This window comes from Oryctolagus cuniculus, chromosome 6, assembly GCF_964237555.1.
Source record: "Oryctolagus cuniculus chromosome 6, mOryCun1.1, whole genome shotgun sequence".
Taxonomy (NCBI): domain Eukaryota; kingdom Metazoa; phylum Chordata; class Mammalia; order Lagomorpha; family Leporidae; genus Oryctolagus; species Oryctolagus cuniculus.
Genome location: NC_091437.1, coordinates 44,566,682 through 44,590,021, shown reverse-complemented (window position 1 = coordinate 44,590,021; position 23,340 = coordinate 44,566,682). Strand labels below are relative to the sequence as shown.

The following is a 23,340-nucleotide window of genomic DNA, read 5'->3' as shown; positions in this document are numbered from 1 at the left end:
GTGAAAACAAATTAGCTAGATTTCTCAGGGTAGAGTAACAGAGAGATGAGAGTTACACACTACAAAGAGAACTCTAGATATCTGCATATGGTTCCTCCTGAGTATTCACTTAAGGATAGATTAGGGTGTGCTTGTGAGGAAACTACCCAAGATTAGAAGAACCACTCAAAAGGATTAGAGAGAACAGTGCCTTCTAGCCACCCAGGGTTTGGAATAGTCCCACCAACCAGACTGGAAAATGTTCATAAGAAGCACCCAGAAGGGACTTGCTTCTGATATTCCTAGACTAAACGTTATTATGGTCCCATCTAAAAAAAAATTTTAAATCATACCTGAAAGGATCAAACTGTTTCCAGGTAACCTAACTGCATCCCAGAACTAAGCTGAAAAACATTGATAGAATCAAATGATTAAAAAGATAAGTAAGAGGGAGCTCTATAGACCTACTGCTTAGAAAAGAAAACTAACTGGTTAAAGGTATTTTAAAAAACCAATCATTTAAGGCCTCTGGAAAGTGTCAAGGGATGTTGTATTTCATGGGGTGGGTTGGGCAGGCATCATTTCTCATCTTCTCTGTCTCTGAATTGAAGAGAATAAATTAATGATGAATATAATAAAACATTGGGGACTCCTGTTTTTCACCTGATCCCTACTCATTGGATATCCCAAGGATGACATGTAAAGAATTCTGCAACCCCATCCATAGTGGCCCTGGTCATTTGTAGCACAAATATTATACGTCAGAAGAAGTAAGCTAAGAAGAATGGAGGCTTTGACAAGTGTCAGATTTAGTACATAAGAACAAAGAGCTCAGAAGCTCTCCCCAAAGGAACTTGATTTCATTTGAAACAGAGTGTGGGAAATTTCAAATCTGAGGGCTTCCTCAAACACAGTAGAGATTTTGGTGGTAAACAAACTAGGAGTTTGATGGTTCCTCTTAATTGTGACAAGTCACCTGTAGGCCAGTTTATTCAACAGAGCAACCAGAGGAGATGCCTCTGAGGTCAGAACAAACCTCAAAGATACCTCAAAAATGACCTTTCCCCAATTTGATCAGACTGTGAAGGAATTTGTGACCCAGAGCATTTCTGAAAACAATAGAGCAGTCAGCCAGTAATTAGTCGAGCCCAAGAGCTGGGTGTGATACCAAATAACATAGCTGACTTAACAGATCAGAGAGAGAGCTCTGTTACAACTATCATTCCATGATGATTATGCTTATGTTCAACTCTGTGGCCTCCAAGGAGTGACACTCAAAGTGCCAGTGCAGGGGAAATAGACTTTACTAAAATACTGTAGCCAAATCATTGAATGAATAAAGCAAACAACAACCAACTTAACACCTGGAAAAAGAGAAGGGCATTATTACCCAGAGTTGTCAAAGTGCAGAAAATATCAAGTTTTCCATAAAAATTAAGAGACATGGAAAGAAACAGAAAATTGTAGTCTACAAAGGAGACTAGAAACAACATAAAGTGTTTTTGAAAGGATGCAGATGTTGCATTAGACAGACTTCAAAACTATATAAATTTGTTCAAAGGATATCATGCTTAAATATGTAAAGGAAATTAAGATGATGTTGTTTCACCAAATGAAGAATATTAATAAAGGCATAGAAATTATAAAATAAACAAATATTTCGCTATGTAACTGCCATTGGAGTGACCTAACAGCAGAATTCAATTGGCCAAAGAAAATGTCAGCCAACTAGAAAATAGGCTTACAGGTAATAGATAGTCTGAACAGAGAAGGAAAAGAATGAAGAAAAATGTGGCCGGTGCCGCAGCTCAATAGGCTAATCCTCTGCCTGTGGCGCTGGCACACTGGGTTCTAGTCCCAGTCGGGGCAGCGGATTCTGTCCCGGTAGCTCCTCTTCCAGGCCAGCTCTCTGCTATGGCCTAGGAGTGCAGTGGAGGATGGCCCAAGTCCTTGGGCTCTGCACCCGCATGGGAGACCAGGAGAAGCACCTGGCTCCTGGCTTCGGATCAGTGCAATGCACCGGCCGCAGCGTGCCGGCTGAGGCGGCCATTGGAGGGTGAACCAACAGCAAAGGAAGACGTTTCTCTCTGTCTCTCTCTCTCTCACTGTCCACTCTGCCTGTCCAAAAAAAAAAAAAAAAAAAAAAAAGAAGAAAAATGAATAGAGCCACAGTTTTGCACACAGAGTATGCATAACATAAACACAAGAAGGAGAGAAAAGAGCATAAAAATTTTGAAGAAATAGTGGCTGAACATTACCAAAATTTACTGAAAAACATTAATTTACATGTTGAAGAAACTCAGTGAATTCCAAGTAGGATAAATGCAGAGATCTGCACCTAAACAATCAAGAGTAAAATGCTGAAAAACAAAAGCAAAGAAAATATTGGACACAGCAAGGGAAAAGTTAATCATCATATAGGAAGGAACCCCAATAAAATTGAAAGCTGGCTCCTCATGGGAAACAGTGGAGGCCACAATACATGCTTAAAATGCCGACAAAAACCACCAAGACTCTTACTGAAACTGTTTCAGAAATGAGGCAAAATACATTCTCAGTTAACAACAACAACAACAACAAAAAAGAATCATTACCACAAGACATGCATTATAATAAATATTAAAGGAACTTCTTTAAGCTGAATGCAAGTGTTCCCTGGTAATAATTGGAACCCCAAAAAACATGAAAAACCAAAGAGCATGGAGGTAAATATGTAATTATAAAAGGTAATATCAGTGTGTATTCCTTCTCTTTTATCTGATTTAAAAAACAGTTGAATAAAACAATATGTAATTGTTTGATAAGAGCCTATGACATATAGAAATGTAATATATTTGACAATAAAAGTACAAAGGAAGTAGATAGAAAAAAGTTGTTTAGGAGTTAGGAAATAACATAAAATGGTAGCCTGAAACCACAGGAACAAATGAGGAAAACCAGAAATGATGAGAAAATTAATGTAATGTATGTTGTATTGATTTCATGTTCTTCTCTGTTCATTTAATAGACATAAAGTTAAATAGAGTAATAGATATAGTAATATATTATTGAATTTATAACATGAAGATAAAATTTTTATAACAATAATAATACAAGGGAGAAGAAGAAATAGAGCTATATATAAGCAACATTTCTATGTTTTGCTGAAGTTACATAAATCTGAATTAAATTGTGATTTGATAAAATATATATGATAAACCTTCGAGCAAAGACTCAGAAAAAAAAACAAAATACCTAAAAAATTTCTTTTAAAATATTTACTTATTTATTTGAAAGTCATAGTTACACAGAGAGAGGAGAGGCAGAGAGAGTTCTTCAGTCTTCTGGTTCACACCCCAATTGGCAACAATGGCTGGAGCTGTGCCAATCCGAAGCCAGGAGCCAGGAGCCAGGAGCCAGGAGCTTCTTCCAGGTCTCTTGTGATGGTGCAGGGGCCCAAGGACTTGGGCCACCTTCTGCTGCTTTCCCAGGCCATAGCAAAGAGCTGGATCATAGTGGAGCAACCAGGACTTGAACTGGTGCCCATATGGGATGCTGGCACTGCAGGTGGCAGCTTTACCTGATATGCCACAGCACCAGCCCCAAGATTTATTTATTTATTTGAAAGTCAGAGTGAGATATATATATATATATATATATATATATATATATATATATATAGAGAGAGAGAGAGAGAGAGAGAGAGAGAGAGAGGAAGAAACAGAGATCTTCCATCTCTTGGTTCACTTCCCAAACAGCTGCAATGGCCAGGGCTAGACCAGTCCAAAACTAGGAGCTAGGAGCTTCTTCTGAGTCTCCTTTGTGGATGCAGGGGCCGAAGGACTTGGGCCATCCTCCACTGCTTTCCCAAGCACATTAGCAGGGAGTTCAGTTGGAACTGAAGCAGCTGGGATATGAACTGGTGCCCATATGGGATGCCAGTGCTATAGATGGCAGCTTTACCAGTACACCGTAGCAAGGTTCCACCTTATACTGTCACATTGGTAATACCTGAATTTTGAAGAAGACACATTCAAGCCATAGCAACCAAAAATTCTATAACTGACAAAATTGTCTATCAAAATGAAGAAATTAAGATATTCCCAGATAAACAAAAGTTGAAAAGTTTTGTCACTGGTATACCTAACCTACAATATATTTTTTAAAGATTTATTTATTTTACTTGAAAGAGTTACAGAGAGGCAGAGGCAGAGAGAGAGAGAGAGAGAGAGAGAGGGGGCTTCAATCCCCAAATGACCGCAATAGCTAGAGCTGGGTTGATCCGATGCCAGGAGCCAAGAGCTTCTTCTGGTCTCCCATGAGGGTGTAGAGGCCCAAGGGCTTGCACTACCTTCTGCTTCTTTTCCAGGCCATAGCAGAGAGCTGGATCATAAGTGGAGCAGCCAGAACTCGACTGGCACCCATATGGTATTAGCTGCTATGCCACAGAGCCGGATCCTACGTAAATCTTAAAGGAGTACTTTTGGATAAATGAGAGGATATTGAACAGTAAATCAAAGCTATAATAGAAAATAAAGAACACTGATGAAAGTTACTATATAGATATATCAAAAAGCCAGTTTTATGATATTTTTGATTAATAATAATAATTAATAATTCCTTTTTTAAATACGATTTTTAAATGCCAGTGCAAAAATAATTACAAATAATTACAAATCTATGTTACTGGATTCAAGATGTACAAAGGTGTAACTTGTAGCATTCACGTTGCCGGCATCCCATATGGGCATCAGTTCAAGTCCCAGCTGTTCCACTTCTGATCCACCTCTCTGTTATGGCCTGGTAAAGCACTGGAAGACGGCCCAAGTCCTTGGGCTCCTGCACACAGTGGTTAAGTAGTCATGTGGGATTCTTGCATCCCATATCCAAGTGTCTGGTTCAAATCCCAGTTAGCCCATTTCCAATCTGTCTTCCTGCTGATGTGTACCCTGTAAGGCAGCAGATGATGACTCATGTACTTTGGTTTCTGCTACCAATGTGGGAAAGACTGAGATTGAGTACTGGGCTCCTGGCTTCTGCCTGGTCCAGCCCTAGCTGTTGAGGACATTTAGAGAATGAGCCAGCAAATGAAAGGTCTCTCTCCATTTATCTCTGGCTCTTTCCATTGTAAGGAGTGGTAGAGCTCATAGAGCAGGCATTTTGTATGATACTAAAGGGAAGTTAGCCTCAATTCAATCTAGAGTGTTATAGATTTAGCATGTTAAATGTAATCCACATGGTAACTGTTAAGAAAATACATGAAAAGGAAACGAGGACATAACAATGGTACATTAGAAAAATGTATTAAACAGAAAAGAAAGGATAAGATATAAAACATAAATCATATGTGTATAAAGTCAATTGTGGATGGATCTTAGTAAAAAATGAGTGGAATACGAGAGGGAGGAGGAAGTTTGCAACTATAAAGCCGTATAGTTCTGTATACATTCCCATGAACTTATTTCTAAGGGTACAGTTTAAAAACTTGTCATAGGACCCCAAATCCCATTAAGCTGTAAAAGACGTATTTGAGAGGCAGATACTCCCTATCCAGCTCCCTGCTTATGGCCTGGGAAAAGAAGCAGAAGGTGGCCCAAGTGCTTGGGACTCTCACCCATGTAGGACACCAGGATGAAGCTCCCAGATCCTGGCTTTAGCTGAGTCCAGCACTGACTGTTGTAGCCACCTAGGGAGTGAACCAGGAGATAGATCTCTCTGTCTCTTCCTCTCTGTAACTCTTTCAAATGAATAAATACATCTTTAAAAAGGAAAAAAGAAGGAGAAGCAGCAGCATACAGTAGCTGGAACTTGAACCAAGCATTCCAATATGGGATGTAGATAGCGCAAGCAGTTGACCTAACCTGCTATGCCACAGTGCCTGCCTCAGTGAGACCTTTAAGAGGTGGAGCTTAGAGGGAGATCATCTGATTGGTCAGGGGTGGGGGATGTGCCTTTGGAAGGAACTGTGGGACCCTAGTTGTTCTCTAGCTTCCTGTTTGGCAATGTGATCTCTGGCTCCAGTTGTGATGCTATACGCCATCTGCCATGAGGTTCTCACAGAGCTGAGCCAGTACTGGTGCCTTGGTCCATCAATCTCTAGAACTGTGAGCTAAATAAATCTATATTCTTTATAAAGTTAGCCTTCTTCAGATATTTCATTATATTAACAGGTTATCAGGGAATTATAAATTAAAATAGTGATATCTCATTACAATGCTTATTAGAGTGGCAAAAATCTAAAACAATAATACCAAATTCTGGTGAAGATGCATATAACAGGAACTCTCATGTATTGCTGATGGAAATGTAAAATGCTACAGCTACTTTGGAAAATAACTTGGCAATTTCTAATAAAGTTAAACATATAATCCAGCAATTGTATTGCTTGATACTTACCCAAATAAGCTGAATGTTATTTCCACATAAAATGTGCATATGGATGTGTATAAAAACTTTATTTGTAATTGCTAAAAATTGGAAGTGCTCAAGATGTCCTTCAGTGGGTAAATGGATAAATGAATTGCCACACAAGCAAGCAATAGAATATTTTTGAGTACTAGAAAGAATTGAAAAACAAATAAATGAAACGATATGTTATTAAGTCACAAAAAAGACTTGGAAGGAATGTAAGTGCATATTACTGAATGAAAGAAACTCATCTGAAAGTCTACGTACTCTGTGGGTTCAACTGTTTCATATTCTGGAACAGGCAAAACCAGGAAGACTGTAAAAATTTGCCAGAATCTGTGGGACAAAAGGGTAAATTTGCCCAACAGAGGATTTTTAGATAAGTCAAGCATATTCTCTAAGATATTTTCCAGGTGGATTCATGGATACATTTGTCAAAACCCATAGAACATACAACACTGAGAGTGAATCATAATGTGAAGCATGGGCATTGGGTGATAATGATGTGTTAGTGTAGGTTCGTCAGTTTTAATAAGTGTACCAGAAGTTCTGATGTGGAATATTTGATAGGAAGATTGTTCATGTGGGGAAGTAGTGATTATATGGGTCCCTTCTATATTTCTCCATTTTTTTGTGAACCTCAAATTTGTCTAAAAGATTAAAATCTGTTTTTAAAACATGACGCATTAAAAAAGGATGGTCCTGGGGCCACTGCTGTGACGTAACAGCTTTTTCTTGCTTAATGGCTGTGGCTAAAACTTGCAGAACTATATTGAATAGCAATGGTGAGAGTAGGCATCCCTGTCTGGTACCGGATCTCAGTGGAAATGCTTCCAACTTTTTCCCATTCAATAGGATGCTGGCTGTGGGTTTGTCATAAATTGCCTTGATTGTATTGAGGAATGTTCCTTCTATACCCAATTTGCATAGAGTTTTCATCATGAAATAGTGTTGTATTTTATCAAATGTTTTCTCTGCATCTATTGAGATAATCATATGATTTTTCTTCTGCAGTTTGTTAATGTGGTGTATCACATTGATTGATTTGCGAACACTGAACCATCCCTGCATACCAGGGATAAGTCCCATTTGGTCTGGGTGGATGATCTTTCTGATGTGTTCTTGCATTTTATTTTTTTGACAGGCAGAATGGACAGTGAGAAAGAGAGAGACAGAGAAAGGTCTTCCTTTGCCATTGGTTCTCCCCCCAATGGCTGCTGCAGCCAGGGTGCTGCGGCCGGCGCACCGTGCTGATCCAAAGCCCGGGGCCAGGTGCTTCTCCTGGACTCCCATGCGGGTGCAGAGCCGAAGGACTTGGGGCATCCTCTGCTGCACTCCCGGGCCATAGCAGAGAGCTGGCCTGGAAGAGGAGCTACCGGGACAGAATCCGATGCCCTGACCAGGACTAGAACCTGGTGTGCTGGTGCCCCATGTGGAGGATTAGCCTATTGAGCCATGACGCCAGCCCGTGTTGTTGCATTCTATTGACCAGAATTATGTTGAGGATTTTTGCGTCTATGTTCATCATGGAATTGGTCTGTAATTCTCTTTCTCTGCTGCCTCTTTTTCAGCTTTAGGATAAGATAATGCTGGCTTCGTAGCAAGGATTTGGGAGGATTCCCTCTCTTTCAATTGTTTTGAATAGTTTGAGAAGAATTGGAGTTAGTTCTTTAAATGTCTAGTAGAATTCAGCAGTGAATCCATCCGGTTCTGGGTTTTTCTTTGTTGGAAGGGCCTTTATTACTGCTTTGGTTTCTGACTTGGTTATGAGTCTGTTTAGGTTCATAGTTCATTTTAGGTAGGTTTTATGTGTCCTGTAATCTATCCATTTCTGATAGGTTTCCCAGTTTGTTGGCATACAACTCTGTAGTAATTTGTGATGACTCTTTTTATTTCTGTGGTGTTTGTTGTTACATTCCCTTTTTCATCTCTAATTTTATTGATTTGGGTCTTCTCTCTCCTTTTTTTGGTTAGTTGGGCCAATTGTGTGTCAATTTTGCTTATTTTTTCAAAAAACTACCTCTTTGTTTTGCTGATCTTTTGTAACTTTTTTTTGATTCAATTTCGTTGATTCCAAAAAAAAGCTCTTTTATTTGGTGCCTTTCCAATTTCTTGATGTAGGCACCTATTGCTACAAACTTTTCTCTTAACACTGCTTCTGCTCTATCCCATGAGTTTTGATATGTTGTGTTATCTTCATTTGCTTCCAGAAAGTTTTTGATTTCTCTTTTGATTTCTTCTATAACCCACTGTTCATTCAGGAGCATGTTGTTCAGTCTCCATGTATTTGCATACGCTCTAGAGATTCTAGCCTGTAGGGTTTCTGATGAGAAGTCTGCTGTGAGTCTAATTGGAGATCTTCTGAGAGTAATCTGGCTTTTCTCTCTTGCACATTTTAGAATCTTTTCTTTATGTTTCACTGTGGTGAATTTGTTACAATGTGTTGTGCGAGGATCTTTTCTGGTCATGTCTATTGGGAGTTCTGTGTGCTTTTTGTACTTGGATGTCTCTTTCTTTCTCCAAACCCGGGAAGTTTTCTGCTAGTATCTCACTAAAAAGGCTTACTAATCCTTTTTCTCTTTCCATGCCTTTAGGAACTCCTAGAACTGAATTTTTGGTTTTTTAATAGTATTCTGTAGATTCCCAACAATTTTTTAGATTTCTAATTTCCTTTTCTTATCTTTGATTTGACTGTATTCTTTCCTGTGCTCTATCTTCTAAATCCAACATTCTCTCTTCTGCCTCACTGATTCTGTTTTTAAGGCGCACAACTGTGTTTTTTATTTGTTCTACTGAATTCTTCATTTCATTTTGAATCCTCCTTAAGATTTCATTTTCATGAGAGAGATTTTCTTTCATTTCCTGTATGGATTTCAGTAGTTCATGCGTTTGTTTTTGATTACTTCTTTTTTTTCTTTTTTTTTTTCTTTTCATTTTTTTTTTTTATTTTTTATTTTTTGACAGGCAGAGTGGACAGTGAGAGAGACAGAGAGAAAGGTCTTCCTTTGCCGTTGGTTCACCCTCCAATGGCCGCCGCTGCAGCCGGCGCACCGCGCTGATCCGATGGCAGGAGCCAGGAGCCAGGTGCTTTTCCTGGTCTCCCATGGGATGCAGGGCCCAAGCACCTGGGCCATCCTCCACTGCACTCCCTGGCCACAGCAGAGGGCTGGCCTGGAAGAGGGGCAACCGGGACAGAATCCGGCGCCCCGACCGGGACTAGAACCCGGTGTGCCGGCGCTGCTAGGTGGAGGATTAGCCTAGTGAGCCGCGGCGCCGGCCTGTTTTTGATTACTTCTAAGTATCACTATCATCAATTTTTTGAGTTCCATTTCTTGCATTCCTTCTATCTCATCATCTTCATAATCTTGTATTGAAGTGTCATTTCCTTTTGGGAGCATCATGTTGTCTTTCTTATTCTTGTTTCTTGAATTATTGCATTTGTTGTTCTGCATTTGTGGAGATACTCTTTGGTTTCTTTTTTTTCCCACTGTGGCAGCTTTTATCATTGTACTATGACTGTAGAAAAGTGGACTGTCTGATTTCAGTGAATCTCTAGAGGCTTGTTGTGGGTGTGGCCAGAGAGCTGTGTTCAGTTCTTCAGGGTTTAGGGCGTGCCTAAGGTGACACACCCAGGTTTGGTATGGTAAGTCTTTCTCTCTCTCTCACTCTCTCTCTCTCATCAGAAGGGAAGTAATTCCGCTCAGCTGATCTCTTCTCCTCAGTGACACTAGCCCCACTGGGTATAATATTCATCTGCTCTGTCTCAAGGACCACACAAAGGATCTGTGCAGTCCTCAGTGTAAGTTCAGATTCCCCTGCAATGTCTCTCATCATGTAGCCAGGGCCACCCGAGCTTGTGGCATCCCTCACCAAGACTACTCAAAGTCTCAGCCACACCATGAGTTCTCCCACACACCCTCAGTTTTTTTTGTTTTGTTTTGTTTTCGTTTTTACAGTCCCAGTTCCAAAGCTCCATACAGTTACTAGGTCTTAGTCTCCTGTTATTACTCCCCACCAAAGTCAGGTTTCTCTGCTTGGTTGATTGCTCAGCACAGTCCCAAGCTGGTGCAGCTGTTACATACGTACAAAATGGCGCCTGCTCTATCGGCTCATGCACCTTTGTAAGGTGATTAGAGACAGAGAATCGTGTCCTTACCATCTCTTTTATTTTTTCTCTCCTCTAGTTAGGCTAGTGTACTTTCCTCCACGGGGCTTCAAGCCTCATTCCCTCTAGGCTCTTTCTGCTGCTTTTCCGCCTGTGTCTCAGGCTACTGTGGTCTTGTCTCACCTCACTTTCCAGTGCTGGTGCGGAGGCTCTTAGCTGCTGAAGTCCCGAGCTGTGGGCACCCTCCACGTAGGTCCACCATGTCCCTTTAATTACAGAAGAGTTTCCTCTGCCATTTTTCCCCTAACTCTTCCCTGAGACTACACAATCTCCACTTTCATTAAATTATCTTTTCCTGGACTGGATCCATAAGCTCCCTCCCTATTCTACCATCTTGGAACCCCTATCCAAAACGTTACTTTCTAATGATAATAACATAAGTATTTATTTACTTTAATCCAGTAAACATTTTTCATGACCCTATCTACCTACCTACTTTCCTCCCTCCTTATCTGTAATTTTAACATAGTGATTGCAAAAGTTTCAAAGGAGCAATGCCACTAATAATAAAATTTATTTAATGTAATTTAAGATTTGTTTGTGTTTCTTCGTCTCTTTAGGATATATATTATTAGGAAGGTATGATAAAAGTAACAGAATTAAATTATCTTGAAATGATTTTGCTTAAAAACTATGTAGCATATTTACCTGGTTTAAAAGTCAAAACCACGATGCAGACATTGTGGTACAGCTGTTTAAGCCACCTGCATCTCATATGGAAGTGCTGATTTGCCTCCTGGCTAATATGCTTCTAATACAGGTTCCCTGTGAATGTACCTGGGATACATGGATGATGGTTCCTACCACCCACGTGGGAGACCTACATGGAATTCCTGGTTCCTAGCTTTGGCCTGACACAACCCCAGCAATTGCAGGCATTTGGGGAGTGAACCAGAAGGTGGACTCTTTCTTTCTCTCTTCCTTTCAAATAAACATTTTAAAAAAGTCAAAACAATTCAGTGTACATTCAGAGTGGTGGGTGTTGTGGCATAGCACAACTCGAATCACAGTGGCTGGGATTGAGTCTAGCCTCCACTTGCTCTCCAGCTTCCTGCTAATGCACTTCCTGGGAGGTAGCAGATGATGGCTCAGGTACTTGGGTCCTGCCACTCACATGGGAAACCTGGATGGAGTCTTTGGCTCTTGGCTTTGGCCTGGTCCTGATTCAGCTCTTGTGGGCATTTAAAGAGTGAACCAATGAATGCAAGATTCTCTCTTTCTCTCTCTCTCTCTCTCTCTCTTTGCTTTGCCTTTCAAATAACTAAATGAATTTTTAAAAATGTACATTCAGAGAGATCTAGTTTCTATCTCCTCTTTTTCTAAAAAAAAATTTTACTTTATTTGAAAGGGAAAATTAGAGAAAGAGAGAGATCTTCCATCTACTGGTTCACTCCCCAAGTGGCTGCAATGGCCAGGACTGGGCCCAGCTGAAGCCAAGATCCAGGTGCTCCCTATGGGTTCCTACATGGTTGCAGGGGTCCAAAGACTTGGGCCATCCTCCGCTGCTTTCACAGGCACACTAGCAGAGAGCTGGCTTAGAAGTGGAGCAGTCAGAACTCAAAGTAGTGGCCATATGGGATGCTCCGGATGGCAGTTTTACCTGCTGTGCCACAACACTGCCCTCTCTATCTGTCTCTTTTCTGCTTGCTGTTCTTCTCCTGTAGATGATAATTTTTATTGCATTTTGTTCTGTTTTAGAATTCTTTCTTTTTGAAAATAAAAGCAAAATGTACATATATTAATGTGTTTATGAGCATATTATTAGATGTAATTTCTTATAAGGCTTTCTAATCTGATGTTTAAGTAAGTGTTTCTAGTTTCCATAGTACTAATACACAGTTATTTCTCATGAGATACCTTTTAATTTGTTTTTTTTCTATTGGCACTGAAGACTCAGATGAATTGAGATTTACTTAATTTTATCAGGTTTCTGTGTGGCACAGCTAGATAGTAGTGTGGCATTGAAGTTAAGAGAGAAAAAGTTTTTGAGGCAGATTCCCTGATTCTGTCCTACCATTTATAAATTATGTGACTTAGAGCAAGTTACTTAACCTTTTAACGCTGTGTTCCTTCAGCCTTCCAGTGGAAGTATTTATGGTATCTATCTCATTGGGATAACTGAGATAATATAAAAATTCCCTAGCCAATGCCCAGAAAACAAGAAATGCTTGTTACATTTTGGCTAGTACTGCTCATTTTCACCCATGTAACCTCCTAAATTACCTTTGTCTTTTTTAAGGTAATTAATATTTTTAAGAAATACAAATTTCATATGTACAACTTTGCCTGCACCCCCACCTCTCCTCCTCTTCCCTCGCCATTTCCCAGCCCCATTCTCCATGAAGATTCATTTTCAACTAACTTTGTATACAGAAGATCAACTCTATACTAAAAAGTAAAGATTTCAACAGTTTGCACACACACACACAAATGTTTGAAAACAAGTATCACAGTCAACTCTCATAACACAACTCATTGAAGACAGAGGTCCTGAATGGGAAGTTAGTGCACAGTGACTCCTGTTGTTAATTTAACAATTAACACTCTTATGTATGACATCAGTGACCACCCAAGGCTCTTGACATGAGCTGCCTAGGTTATGGAAGCCTTTTGAATACACAACTCCATCAGTATTTAGACAAGACCATAAGCAAAGTGGAACTTTTCTCCTCACTTTAGAGAAAAGTACATCCTTCTTTGATGGCCACTTTTTTCCGTTTGGATCTCACTCAGAGAGATCCTTCATGTAGAACATTTTTTGCCACAGTGTCTTGGCTTTACATGCCTAAAGTGCTCTCATGGACTTTTCAGCCAGACCAGGAAGACGTAAGGGCTGATTCTGAAGTCAGAGTGTTACTTAAAGCAATTGTCATTCTATGAGTCTGCTCTGTGGACTTCTTCCCATGTTGGAGCATTCCCTCATTTTTAATTCTATCTGTTCTAATTACCTGACACTTGAACCTATTTATATGATCTCTTTAACACTTAATCTTATCTATATATTCACTGTAATACTTAGTGTGATCACTTTAACACTTAAGATGACATTTTTACCACTCAGCTTAATGGGATTTGGGGTTCCATGATGTTTTTTAAACCTTACCCTTAGAAGTTAGTCCGTAGGAATGTTTGCAGAACTATTCAGCTTTATAGTTACAAACTTCCTCCTCCCTCTCTTATTCCCATTCTTATTTCTCACTGAGGTCCATCCTCAATTGACTTTATATACATATGATTAATTATACATTAAGTAAAGAGTTCAACATATAATAAGAGAAAAAAATGAAAAATAAAAGGGAAGGAATAAAACTGTTCCTTGAAAGTCAAGAAAATGGCAACTCAAGTTATCCCTTCTCGAAGTGTAAACTTCACTTCTGCAGATTTCATTTTATGTGCTCTACTCATCCTCTCAGATCAGAGAGAACATATGGTATTTGTCCCTTTGTAATTGGCTTATTTTACTAATGTGATATTTTCCAGATTCATACATTTGTTGAAAATGACTGGATTTCATTTTTTAATGCTATGTAATATTCCATAGTATATATATCCCATAATTTCTCTTTTTTTAACTTTTATTTAATGAATATAAATTTCCAAAGTACGATTTATGGATTACAATGGCTTCCCCCACATACCGTCCCTCCCACCCACTACCCTCCCCTTTCCCACTCCCTCTCCCCTTCCATTCACATCAAGATTCATTTTCGATTATCTTAATATACAGAAGATCAGCTTAGTATACATTAAGTAAGGATTTCAACAGTTTGCTCCCATACAGAAACATAAAGTGAAAAATAATAGATGATTTTTTTTAAATGATGATGAAATCAGATCAGACCTATTGTCATGTTTAATCCCAGTGAGAGTCAAGTTGGGAGTTGATAATTTCTTTCTTTCTTTCTTTTTTTTTTTTTTACAGAGGATCAGTTTAGTATACATTAAGTAAAGATTTCAACAGTTTGCACCCCCATAGAAACACAAAGTGAAATATATTGTTTGAGTACTCGTTATAGCATTAAATCTCAATACACAGCACATTAAGGACAGAGATCCTACATGATGAGTAAGTGCACAGTGACTCCTGTTGTTGACTTTACCAATTATTCAGTCTTCTGTTGATGAGCATTTAGGTTGATTCCATGTCTTAGCTATTGTGAATTGAACTGCATGCAGATAACTCTTTTAATTACTGATTTCATTTCCCTTGGGTAAATTCCCAAGAGTGGAATGGTTGGATCATATGGTAGATCTATATTCAGATTTTTGAAGTATCTGCACACCGTCCTCCATAGTGGCTTTACCAGTCTACAATCCCACCAAAAATGGATTAGGGTACCTTTTCCCCACATCCTCACCAGCATTTGTTTTTTGTTGATTTCTGTAAGAAAGCCATTCTAACTTGGGTGACGTAAAACCTCATTGTGGTTTTGATTTGCATTTCCCTGATCGCTAGTGATCCTGAACACTTTTTCATGTGTCTGTTCACCATTTGGATTTCCTCCTTTGAAAAATGTCTGTTTTAGTCCTTTGCCCATCTCTTGATTGGGTTGTTTGTTTTGTTGTTGTGGAGTTTCTTAATCTCTTTGTATATTCTGGTTGTTAATCCTTTATTAATTACATTGTTTGCAAATATTTTCTCCCATTCTGTCATTTGCCTCTTCACTTTCCTGACTGTTTCTTTTGCAGTGCAGAAACTTCTCAATTTAATGTAATCCAAGTTGTTAATTCTGGCTTTGACTGCCTGTGCTTCTGGGGTCTTTTCTAAGAACTCTTTGCCTATGCCAATGTCCTGCAGGGTTTCCCCAATGTTCTCTAATAATTTGATGATTTCGTGTTGTAGATTTAGATCTTTAATCCATTTGAGTGGATTATTGTATAAGGTGTAAGTTAGGGATCTTACTTCATACTTCTGCATATGGAAATCCAGTTTTCTCAGCACCATTTGTTGAAGAGATTGTCCTTGTTCCAGAGATTGGTTCTAGCTCTTTGATCAAATATAAGTTGGTTGTAGATGCTTGGACTGATTTCTGGTGATTGATTCTATTCTGTTCCATTGGTTTATCCATCTATTTTTGTACCAGCATCAGACTGTTTTGATTATAACTGCCCTGTAGTATGTCTTGAAATCTGGAATTGTGATGCCTCTGGCTTTGTTTTTGTTGTATAAGATTGTTTTAACTATCTGAGGTCTCCTGTGCTTCCATATGAAGTTCAGCATCATTTTTTTCTAGATTTGAAAAGAATGTCTTTGGTATTTTGATTGGAATTGCATTGAATCTGTAAATTGCTTTCTTAAGGATAGACATTTTTTTTTCTTTTCAACTTTTATTTAACAAATATAAATTTCCAAAGTACAACTTCTGAATTATAACAGCTTTTCCCCCCATAACCTCCCTCCCACCCACAACCATCCCATCTCCCACTTCCTCTCCCATCCCATTCTCCATCAATATTCATTTTCATTTATCTTTATATACAGAAGATCAACTTAGTATATACTAAGTAAAGATTTCAACAGACTCACCCACAAAGACACACAAAGTATAGAGTACTGTTTGAGTAGTAGTTTTACCATTAATTCTCATAGTACAACACATCAAGGGCAGAGGTCCTACATGGGCGCAGGTGCACAGTGACTCCTGTTGTTGATTTAACAATTGACACTCTTATTTATGACATCAGTAATCACCGAGGCTCTTGTCATGAGCTGCCAAGGCTACGGAAGCCTCTTGAGTTCACCAACTCCGATCTTATTTAGACAAGGCCATAGTCAAAGTGGAAGTTCTCCCTTCAGAGAAAGGTACCTCCTTCTTTGATGGCCCCCTTCTTTCTACGGGGATCTCACTCACAGAGATCTTTCATTTAGGTTTTTTGTTTTTGTTTGTTTGTTTGTTTGTTTTTGCCAGAGTGTCTTGGCTTTCCATATCTGAAATACTCTCATGGGCTTTTTAGCCAGATCCTAATGCCTTAAGGGCTGATTCTGAGGGCAGATTGCTGTTTAGGGCTTTTGCCGTTCTATGAGTCTGTGTGGTGACTCTTCCTCATCACTGCCAGAGAATTAGGCAGGCTGCCCACAGCTCACGTTGGCTGAGGAGGCGAAGTGTGCCACCCGCCACTCAGCCTCCCCAAACCCAAGGGGACAATCAGACGCGGTGGGGAGTTGAGTCGAAGCAGGATCTCACTTTATTGTAAAAGGGAGGTGTTTATAAAGCTGCAGTACAGAGCACATGCAGGCAAGGGGTGGGGTGCTGTGATGCAAAAGGGTTTTAGCCAATCCTGTTATACCACCTCAGTTAGGCAAAAGCACCCTGGGGCTGGGTCATTTACCGCCAGGGATTTCAAACTTAAAGACAGGTCTTCAAACTCGAGGCAGGCTTGGGAGGATCCTCTAGGCCTTTCCGGATTCAGCCTCCCCCACAAGTCTGCTGTGTATCCCACTTCCCATATAGGATCATTCTCTCCTTTTTAATTCTATCAATTATTTACAGACATTGGTCTTATTTATGTAATCCCTTTGACACTTAATTTTATCTTTTTGATCAATTATAAACTTAAACTGATCACTTTAACAAGTAAGATGGCATTGGTACATGCCACCTTGATGGGATTGAATTGGAATCCCCTGGCACGTTTCTGGCTCTACCATTAGGGGTAAGTCTGAGAGAGCATGTGCCAAACTGTACATCTCCTCCCTCTCTTATTCCCACTCTTATATTTAACAGGGATCACTTTTCAGTTAAATTTAAACACCTAAGAATAATTGTGTGTTAATTAAAGAGTTCAACCAATGGTATTAAGTAGAACAATAAAACACTAAAAGGGATAGCATATTAAGTTGTTCCTCGACAGTCAGGACAAGGGCTGATCAAGTCATTGTTCTCATAGTGTCCGAGGATGGACATTTTGATGATGTTGATCCTTCCAATCCATGAACATGGAAGATTTTTCCATTTTTTTTATCTTATTCTATTTCTTTCTTAAATGTTTTGTAATTCTCATTGTAGAGATATTTGACATCCTTGGTTAAATTTATTCCAAGTTACTTGATTGCTTTTGTAGCTATTGTGAATTGGATTGATTTTAGAAGGTCAATTTCAGCCTTATTACCTTTGTCTTAAATGATCTTTTTGTTTTTGGAAGATAACACTAATTTATCTTTACTATATCAATACCTGTATAATAATTGTGGTGCTGGTATTGCAGATTTTAGCCATGTCTATAAAATACCTTTATTTTCATTTTTTTCTGTTTTCTTTTAAATTCTCCACCTTTTCTGTTCAGTTTTGTTTTAAATTCCTCACCAAACCTACAATGACTCCTGGAAAAGATAGTTACTGATGAATTATTACTAGCTGAAGTGAAGGCTTTGTGAAGAAAGTAGTTTTTATTATTTAAAGTATCTGTTGAATTCAGTGGATGAACAGACTTGAAGGTGGGAAGGCTATATAAACGAAGTCATAGTAGCTTGGAGCACAGAATTCAGGAAACATTATTAAACTGAAAATTCCTGAACTAGTGTGTTGAAGTAGCTATAGAAATCTGAAAATTTTTAGAAAGTGTGCATTATATTTCATATGAGCAAGGTACCTAGCACTTAAAAATTTATAGGTGGGTCATTTGGGGGTTTCAAAGAATTTCATATTAGTGTAGTATGTTGATCATATTTTTGTTTTTAAAAATAAGGAAACAGGCCAGCGCTGCGGTTCACTAGGCTAATCCTCCACCTTGCGGCGCCGGCACACCGGGTTCTAGTCCCAGTTGCCCCTCTTCCAGGCCAGCTCTCTGCTGTGGCCAGGGAGTGCAGTGGAGGATGGCCCAAGTGCTTGGGCCCTGCACCCCATGGGAGACCAGGATAAGTATCTGGCTCCTGCCATCGGATCAGCGCAGTGCGCCAGCCGCAGCGCGCCGGCCGCGGCGGCCATTGGAGGGTGAATCAACTGCAAAGGAAGACCTTTCTCTCTGTCTCTCTCTCTCACTGTCCATTCTGCCTGTCAAAAAATAAAAAAATAAAAAATAAAAAAAAAATAAGGAAACAAAGTTAACTTTAAAAGAGAAATTCAGAAGTATGACACACCCAACTTTTCATGGGATTTTTCTGAGTGTGGTCACAGTTTGGTCACTACATTCATGTTATCTGTCACTAGATGGAGTTCATGAGTCCAAGGAATTCTTGGTTGGCCTTGGCCTCTTCCTGTGATTTCTGTTCTGTGCCTTTAAAAGGGAGAATAATACTTTAAAAGAAAATACCAGGTTTTTTTAAATGACAGAATGTTTGGATTCACCTTCTAAAAAATTTCATCAGTTTATAAAACTGTAAAATACATAGGTACTTCAAAAAGTTCATGGAAAAATTAGATTAAAAGCTAAGTTTATTTTTGGTGCAAAACTTTTTGAAATCCACACACATGCTTTTCAAAATATAGAACTTTCCACTTTTTGAAGATCCCTCTCATTGTCTTTTTGAAAACCCCTCATAATCTTATAAGGTCTTCACATTCTTGCCCTCCAAAATATTTTTTGGAAAAGACCATCAATATTTAATATAAGTTGCCAATCTTTGTGGTGATAAATACATTTTAATTTACTATTTTTTAATGTCAGTTTAAAAATTAAGTTGTAATCCTCGTTTCCAGTGCCCCAGTATTCAGGAGTTCTTGATCTCAATGCTTTCATACATTCCCTTCCACCCATGATCTTCCTTCAAATACCAGTAAGAATGTGTTGCATGTTAACTGTCAATTCTTAGCATAGTGCAACAAAAACTTGCTTTTCCAAAACTATAAACTTCTCCAGTAGTGTAGCCTTCTCTCTTTAATGCTGAGAAATTCCTTATATATCTCTGTCATTGCTTCTTAGCACTCTGTCCAACACATATATTCAACAAATGTTGAATGACCAAACAAAAAACCTTACATGATATGAGGCATCATGAGAGAAAGGTTAGAATAAGCAAGTTTTCTTTACCAAGGCTGTTAAAAGGTAAGAAGCCTGAGGCTAACAGTAGGTAATAAGATCTGGTGAGTGTTCCAATCACATACTTCCTATGCTGTTTATTTTGGGTAGGATCTGAACAATGGGAACAGAGTAGATGAAAACATAAAGTGGTTGCAGAAAAGATCTTGGGAGCTTTCCAGGAGTCAAAGAGAATGCAGTTAATTTAGTTTATCTTGTATGCAAGGCAATAGTGGGCAAGGTCTGATCTAATTCCTTTTTTGTGTCTTTCTGCTATAGCACGTGTCCTTATAGTCGGCCTCCCTTTGGTTATGGAAATTTTCCAAGTTCAATGCCAGAATGCCTTGGTTATTATGAAGACAGGTACCAAAAACATGAGGCTATGTTTTCAGCTTTAAATAGAGACTATCCTTTTAGAGACTACCCAGATGAACGCACACACAGTGAAGATTCTCAGAATTGTGAGAGCATGGATGGGACCTCTTACTATAACAGTCATAGCCACAGTGGGGAAGAGTACTTAAATCCCATGCCTCAGCTGGACATTGGAGCCTTGGAGAACGTCTTCACAGCCCCAACATCAACTCCCTCTAGCATCCAGCAAGTCAATGTTACTGACAGCGATGAAGAGGAAGAAGAAAAAGTGCTCAGGAATTTATAATTTTAAAACCATATGCATAGAAAATAAACATTTCTTAAAATATATCTGGGTCAGTTGGTGTGAGAAAAAAAGGCTAGAATGCTTTGCTAAGAGTTTTCAGCCATGATTTGAAGAGTCAAAACCAAATGCAGTTTATATCTTCATAAAGTTTTGATTAGTGGAAGTATAGTCCTGTTAATTCATCATAGGAATATTTAAAATATGAAGTAGCTTATTTTTATGGCTGAAATTTACATCAACATGTATTATCTTTATCTTGGCATGCCAGCTATAAAATATGGAAGCTTCACAACTGTATGTGTGTGGAAAGGGAATATGTATATACACACACACATATATACAATTATATGTATGTATCTGGCATGACAAGTATGAATTTTTATTTTATCTCAGGATACATTTGTTTATTTTTTGTTTAGTATTTATGTGATGTCTGTGGATGTTGTCAGTTTTTATGTAACATTTTGAAAATGTTCTGATAATTTTTAGTAGTGAACTGGAACTCAGTTACTAAATTTAATTTATAGAATAAACAATTATAGGTTGCAAATGTCTTTTAATGGCAAATGGCTAATTCCTTCAGATAAATTTAGTCATTTCTGTTCCTAAACATTTTTATAATTTTTCAATATCTTTTCCATTTGGTATTCATTGTTCTATTTTGTCATAATTAAAAAAATAGACAAAATTATTCTTGTTGGATGTTTTTTGTTTGGGGGATAGAAATAAGCACCATTAGTATTGTTCATTTAAGGTAATTTTCCATACTATATACATATATTTATTTTTACTTAATAGCCTTCAGAATTGCATGGATCCTTAACTTTGCATGAGACTTCAGCTTGTATCAACAAAAATGTGCACACATTCTGATGCTACTTCCAAACTCTACATGTGTGTAAATGTGACTTAAATACTCCCCAGAATGGAAGAGCTCTTTCAGATCTGGGTCAAGCAACTATCTTGAAAACCATGGAATTTTTTTTTAAAGATTTATTTTATTTATTTGAACGACAGAGTTACAGAGAGAGGTAGAGACAGAGAGAGGGATCTTCCATCCCTTGGTTCACTCCCCAGATGGCTGCAACAGCAGAAGCTGTGCTGATCTGAAGCCAGGAGCCAGGAGCTGCTTCTGGGTCTCCCACATGGGTGCAGGGGCCCAAGAACTCGGGCCATCTTCTACTGCTTTCTCACGCCATAGCAGAGAGCTAGATTGGAAGAGGAGAAGCCGGGACTCGAACTGGCACCCGTATGGGATGCTGGCACTTCAGGCCAGGGCGTTAACCCACTGCGCCACAGTGCCAGCCCCTCTGATCATTTCTTCTTTGCTGGGACCCTGAAAATTCTTTACATCTAGTTCTTCACAAAAGAACAAATACATTATTGGGAACTGTAGTCACCCCACTGTTCTGTAGAACACTAGAACTTACATGGTGCTGGCCCCACCATGGAATATTTTTAATAGCATGTGGAATTTAATTCACAGAGAATAAAAAAATCTCAATTCTTGGTGCCCAGTTATAGAAAGAGGAGACCTTTTTAGAACAGAATGAGGACCACATGAGTTGGAATATCATGGCAAAACACAGACAGATAAGGCATATAGTGAAGTCATGATGGGAAACAGCAAGAAATCAATACACTTTTTCTCAGTGATCTGCATAACTTTTGCAAATGAAGATTTTATTACTGAAAACTCTTGAAATTTGTATATAGAAACCTGTTTTCAGCTTCCAATTTCTTTTACCAAACCTGCGCTTATTTTTTTAAACAAAGGTTGTTAATATAATATATACTTCATGAACCCAATACTTACTGTATTTACCATTTTCTCCCCCAGTAAAATTTATTTTTGTATTTTTATTCTTTATTATTTTGCACAATACCATTTTGATGTGGTTAAAGAGCGAAAGTTGAATTTCTTGGTTGATAGAGGGCAAACATTGTTACTTCACATGTAAACTAAAGCACCATTGGGTTATCCATATGTTTGATGTTTTTGCTATGAAGAAATGTAAGCAATAATTTGACCCATTTGATTCATTCTTCTTTTAATAGCACCTTTGTGACTAAACTTGGTTTTTATCATAGACTTTATTCCTATAGACAGATTGGTTGGGGGATGGTACAGAACAGAGTTCAGTATTTCCTAACTACTTGTCTTCCTTCCTTCCTCTGGTGCCTTCTTTTCTTTCAGATTGTGCAACTCTTTTGGGGGGGGGGATTTATTTGTTTATTTGAAAGATAGAGTTACAGAGGAAGAAGGAGAAACATTGTCTTCCATCTGCTGATTCACTCCCCAGAGGGCTGCAATGGTCAGGCAGAAGCCAGGAGCCATGGTCTCCCATGTGAGTGGCAGGGCTGAATCACTTGGGCCATCTTCTGCTGCCTTCTGAGATGTATCAGCAGGGAGCTGGATTAGAAGTGGAGCAACTAGGCCATGGACCAGTGCCCACTTGGGATACCAACATCACAGGCAGCAGTATTATCTGCTACGCCACAATGCTGGACCCTGCAACTCTTTTATTCTTTTTCTACTTCTTCCTTAGTGTTGAGATCATATGCCAGAAGTTTCAATTGTTTACATATCTACACTAGAATTTAGGTCGGGAAATCTGAGTATCCCTTATTTAGAAAAGTACCCAGCTGCAGATATGCATGCCTGACTGCAAATGCTTGTATCTGCTTATTTATAGCTCTGCAAACTACTGACTAGAGATCTACAGACTAAACAAAGGCCTGTCCCATTGGCAGTAATTCATCCACCTCTCCAAGTGATCAAAGTGAAATTCTCTAAGCTGCTTTCTAATAGGTCTTGCCTTGTTTGTTCTTATGAATTGGAGGTAATGACATTTGCTGTAAGAGTAGTCTCAAAATATGTTGAAATGTCAGTACGTTTAGAATGACAAATGGTTCTGTGCTTTGGTCAAAGCTGGCCATTTGCAAATGAAAAGTTTCACTGCAAATAGACTGAAAATAGATTTGGTCTTTCACGTTGCTGAGTTAGCAAGTTTAGAAAGGCAAGAAAGTGTGGTTCTCTACATATGTTAGAAGCCAAAGCCTTTTAGATATTCTGACAAAGTTTGGTCAAATAATTGTTTGGAAACACATGTCATGACCCCACCTTGGAGTATATCAGTGTATATTGTCATTGTAATGACTCAAAAGTCTTGCAGTAAAGAAAGAAATTGAA

At 38.8% G+C, this 23,340-nt stretch overlaps 1 protein-coding gene across 3 annotated transcripts in view; it reads left to right on the top strand.

Annotated features, from left to right (window-relative positions):
- The window catches only part of SOX30 (SRY-box transcription factor 30), a 51,039-nt gene extending 30,204 nt beyond the window's left edge, over positions 1 to 20,835 (top strand). For 2 of the 3 annotated variants that reach the window (XM_051843562.2, XM_008255331.4), the window contains one exon: positions 19,766 to 20,835. In XM_051843562.2, coding sequence (XP_051699522.2) covers positions 19,766 to 20,147 — 382 coding nt within the window. In that variant the 3' untranslated portion in view covers positions 20,148 to 20,835. The remainder of the gene's footprint in view (positions 1 to 19,765) is intronic. The other variant, XM_070076383.1, reaches the window with a different exon arrangement.
- Positions 20,836 to 23,340: the final 2,505 nt, after the last annotated feature.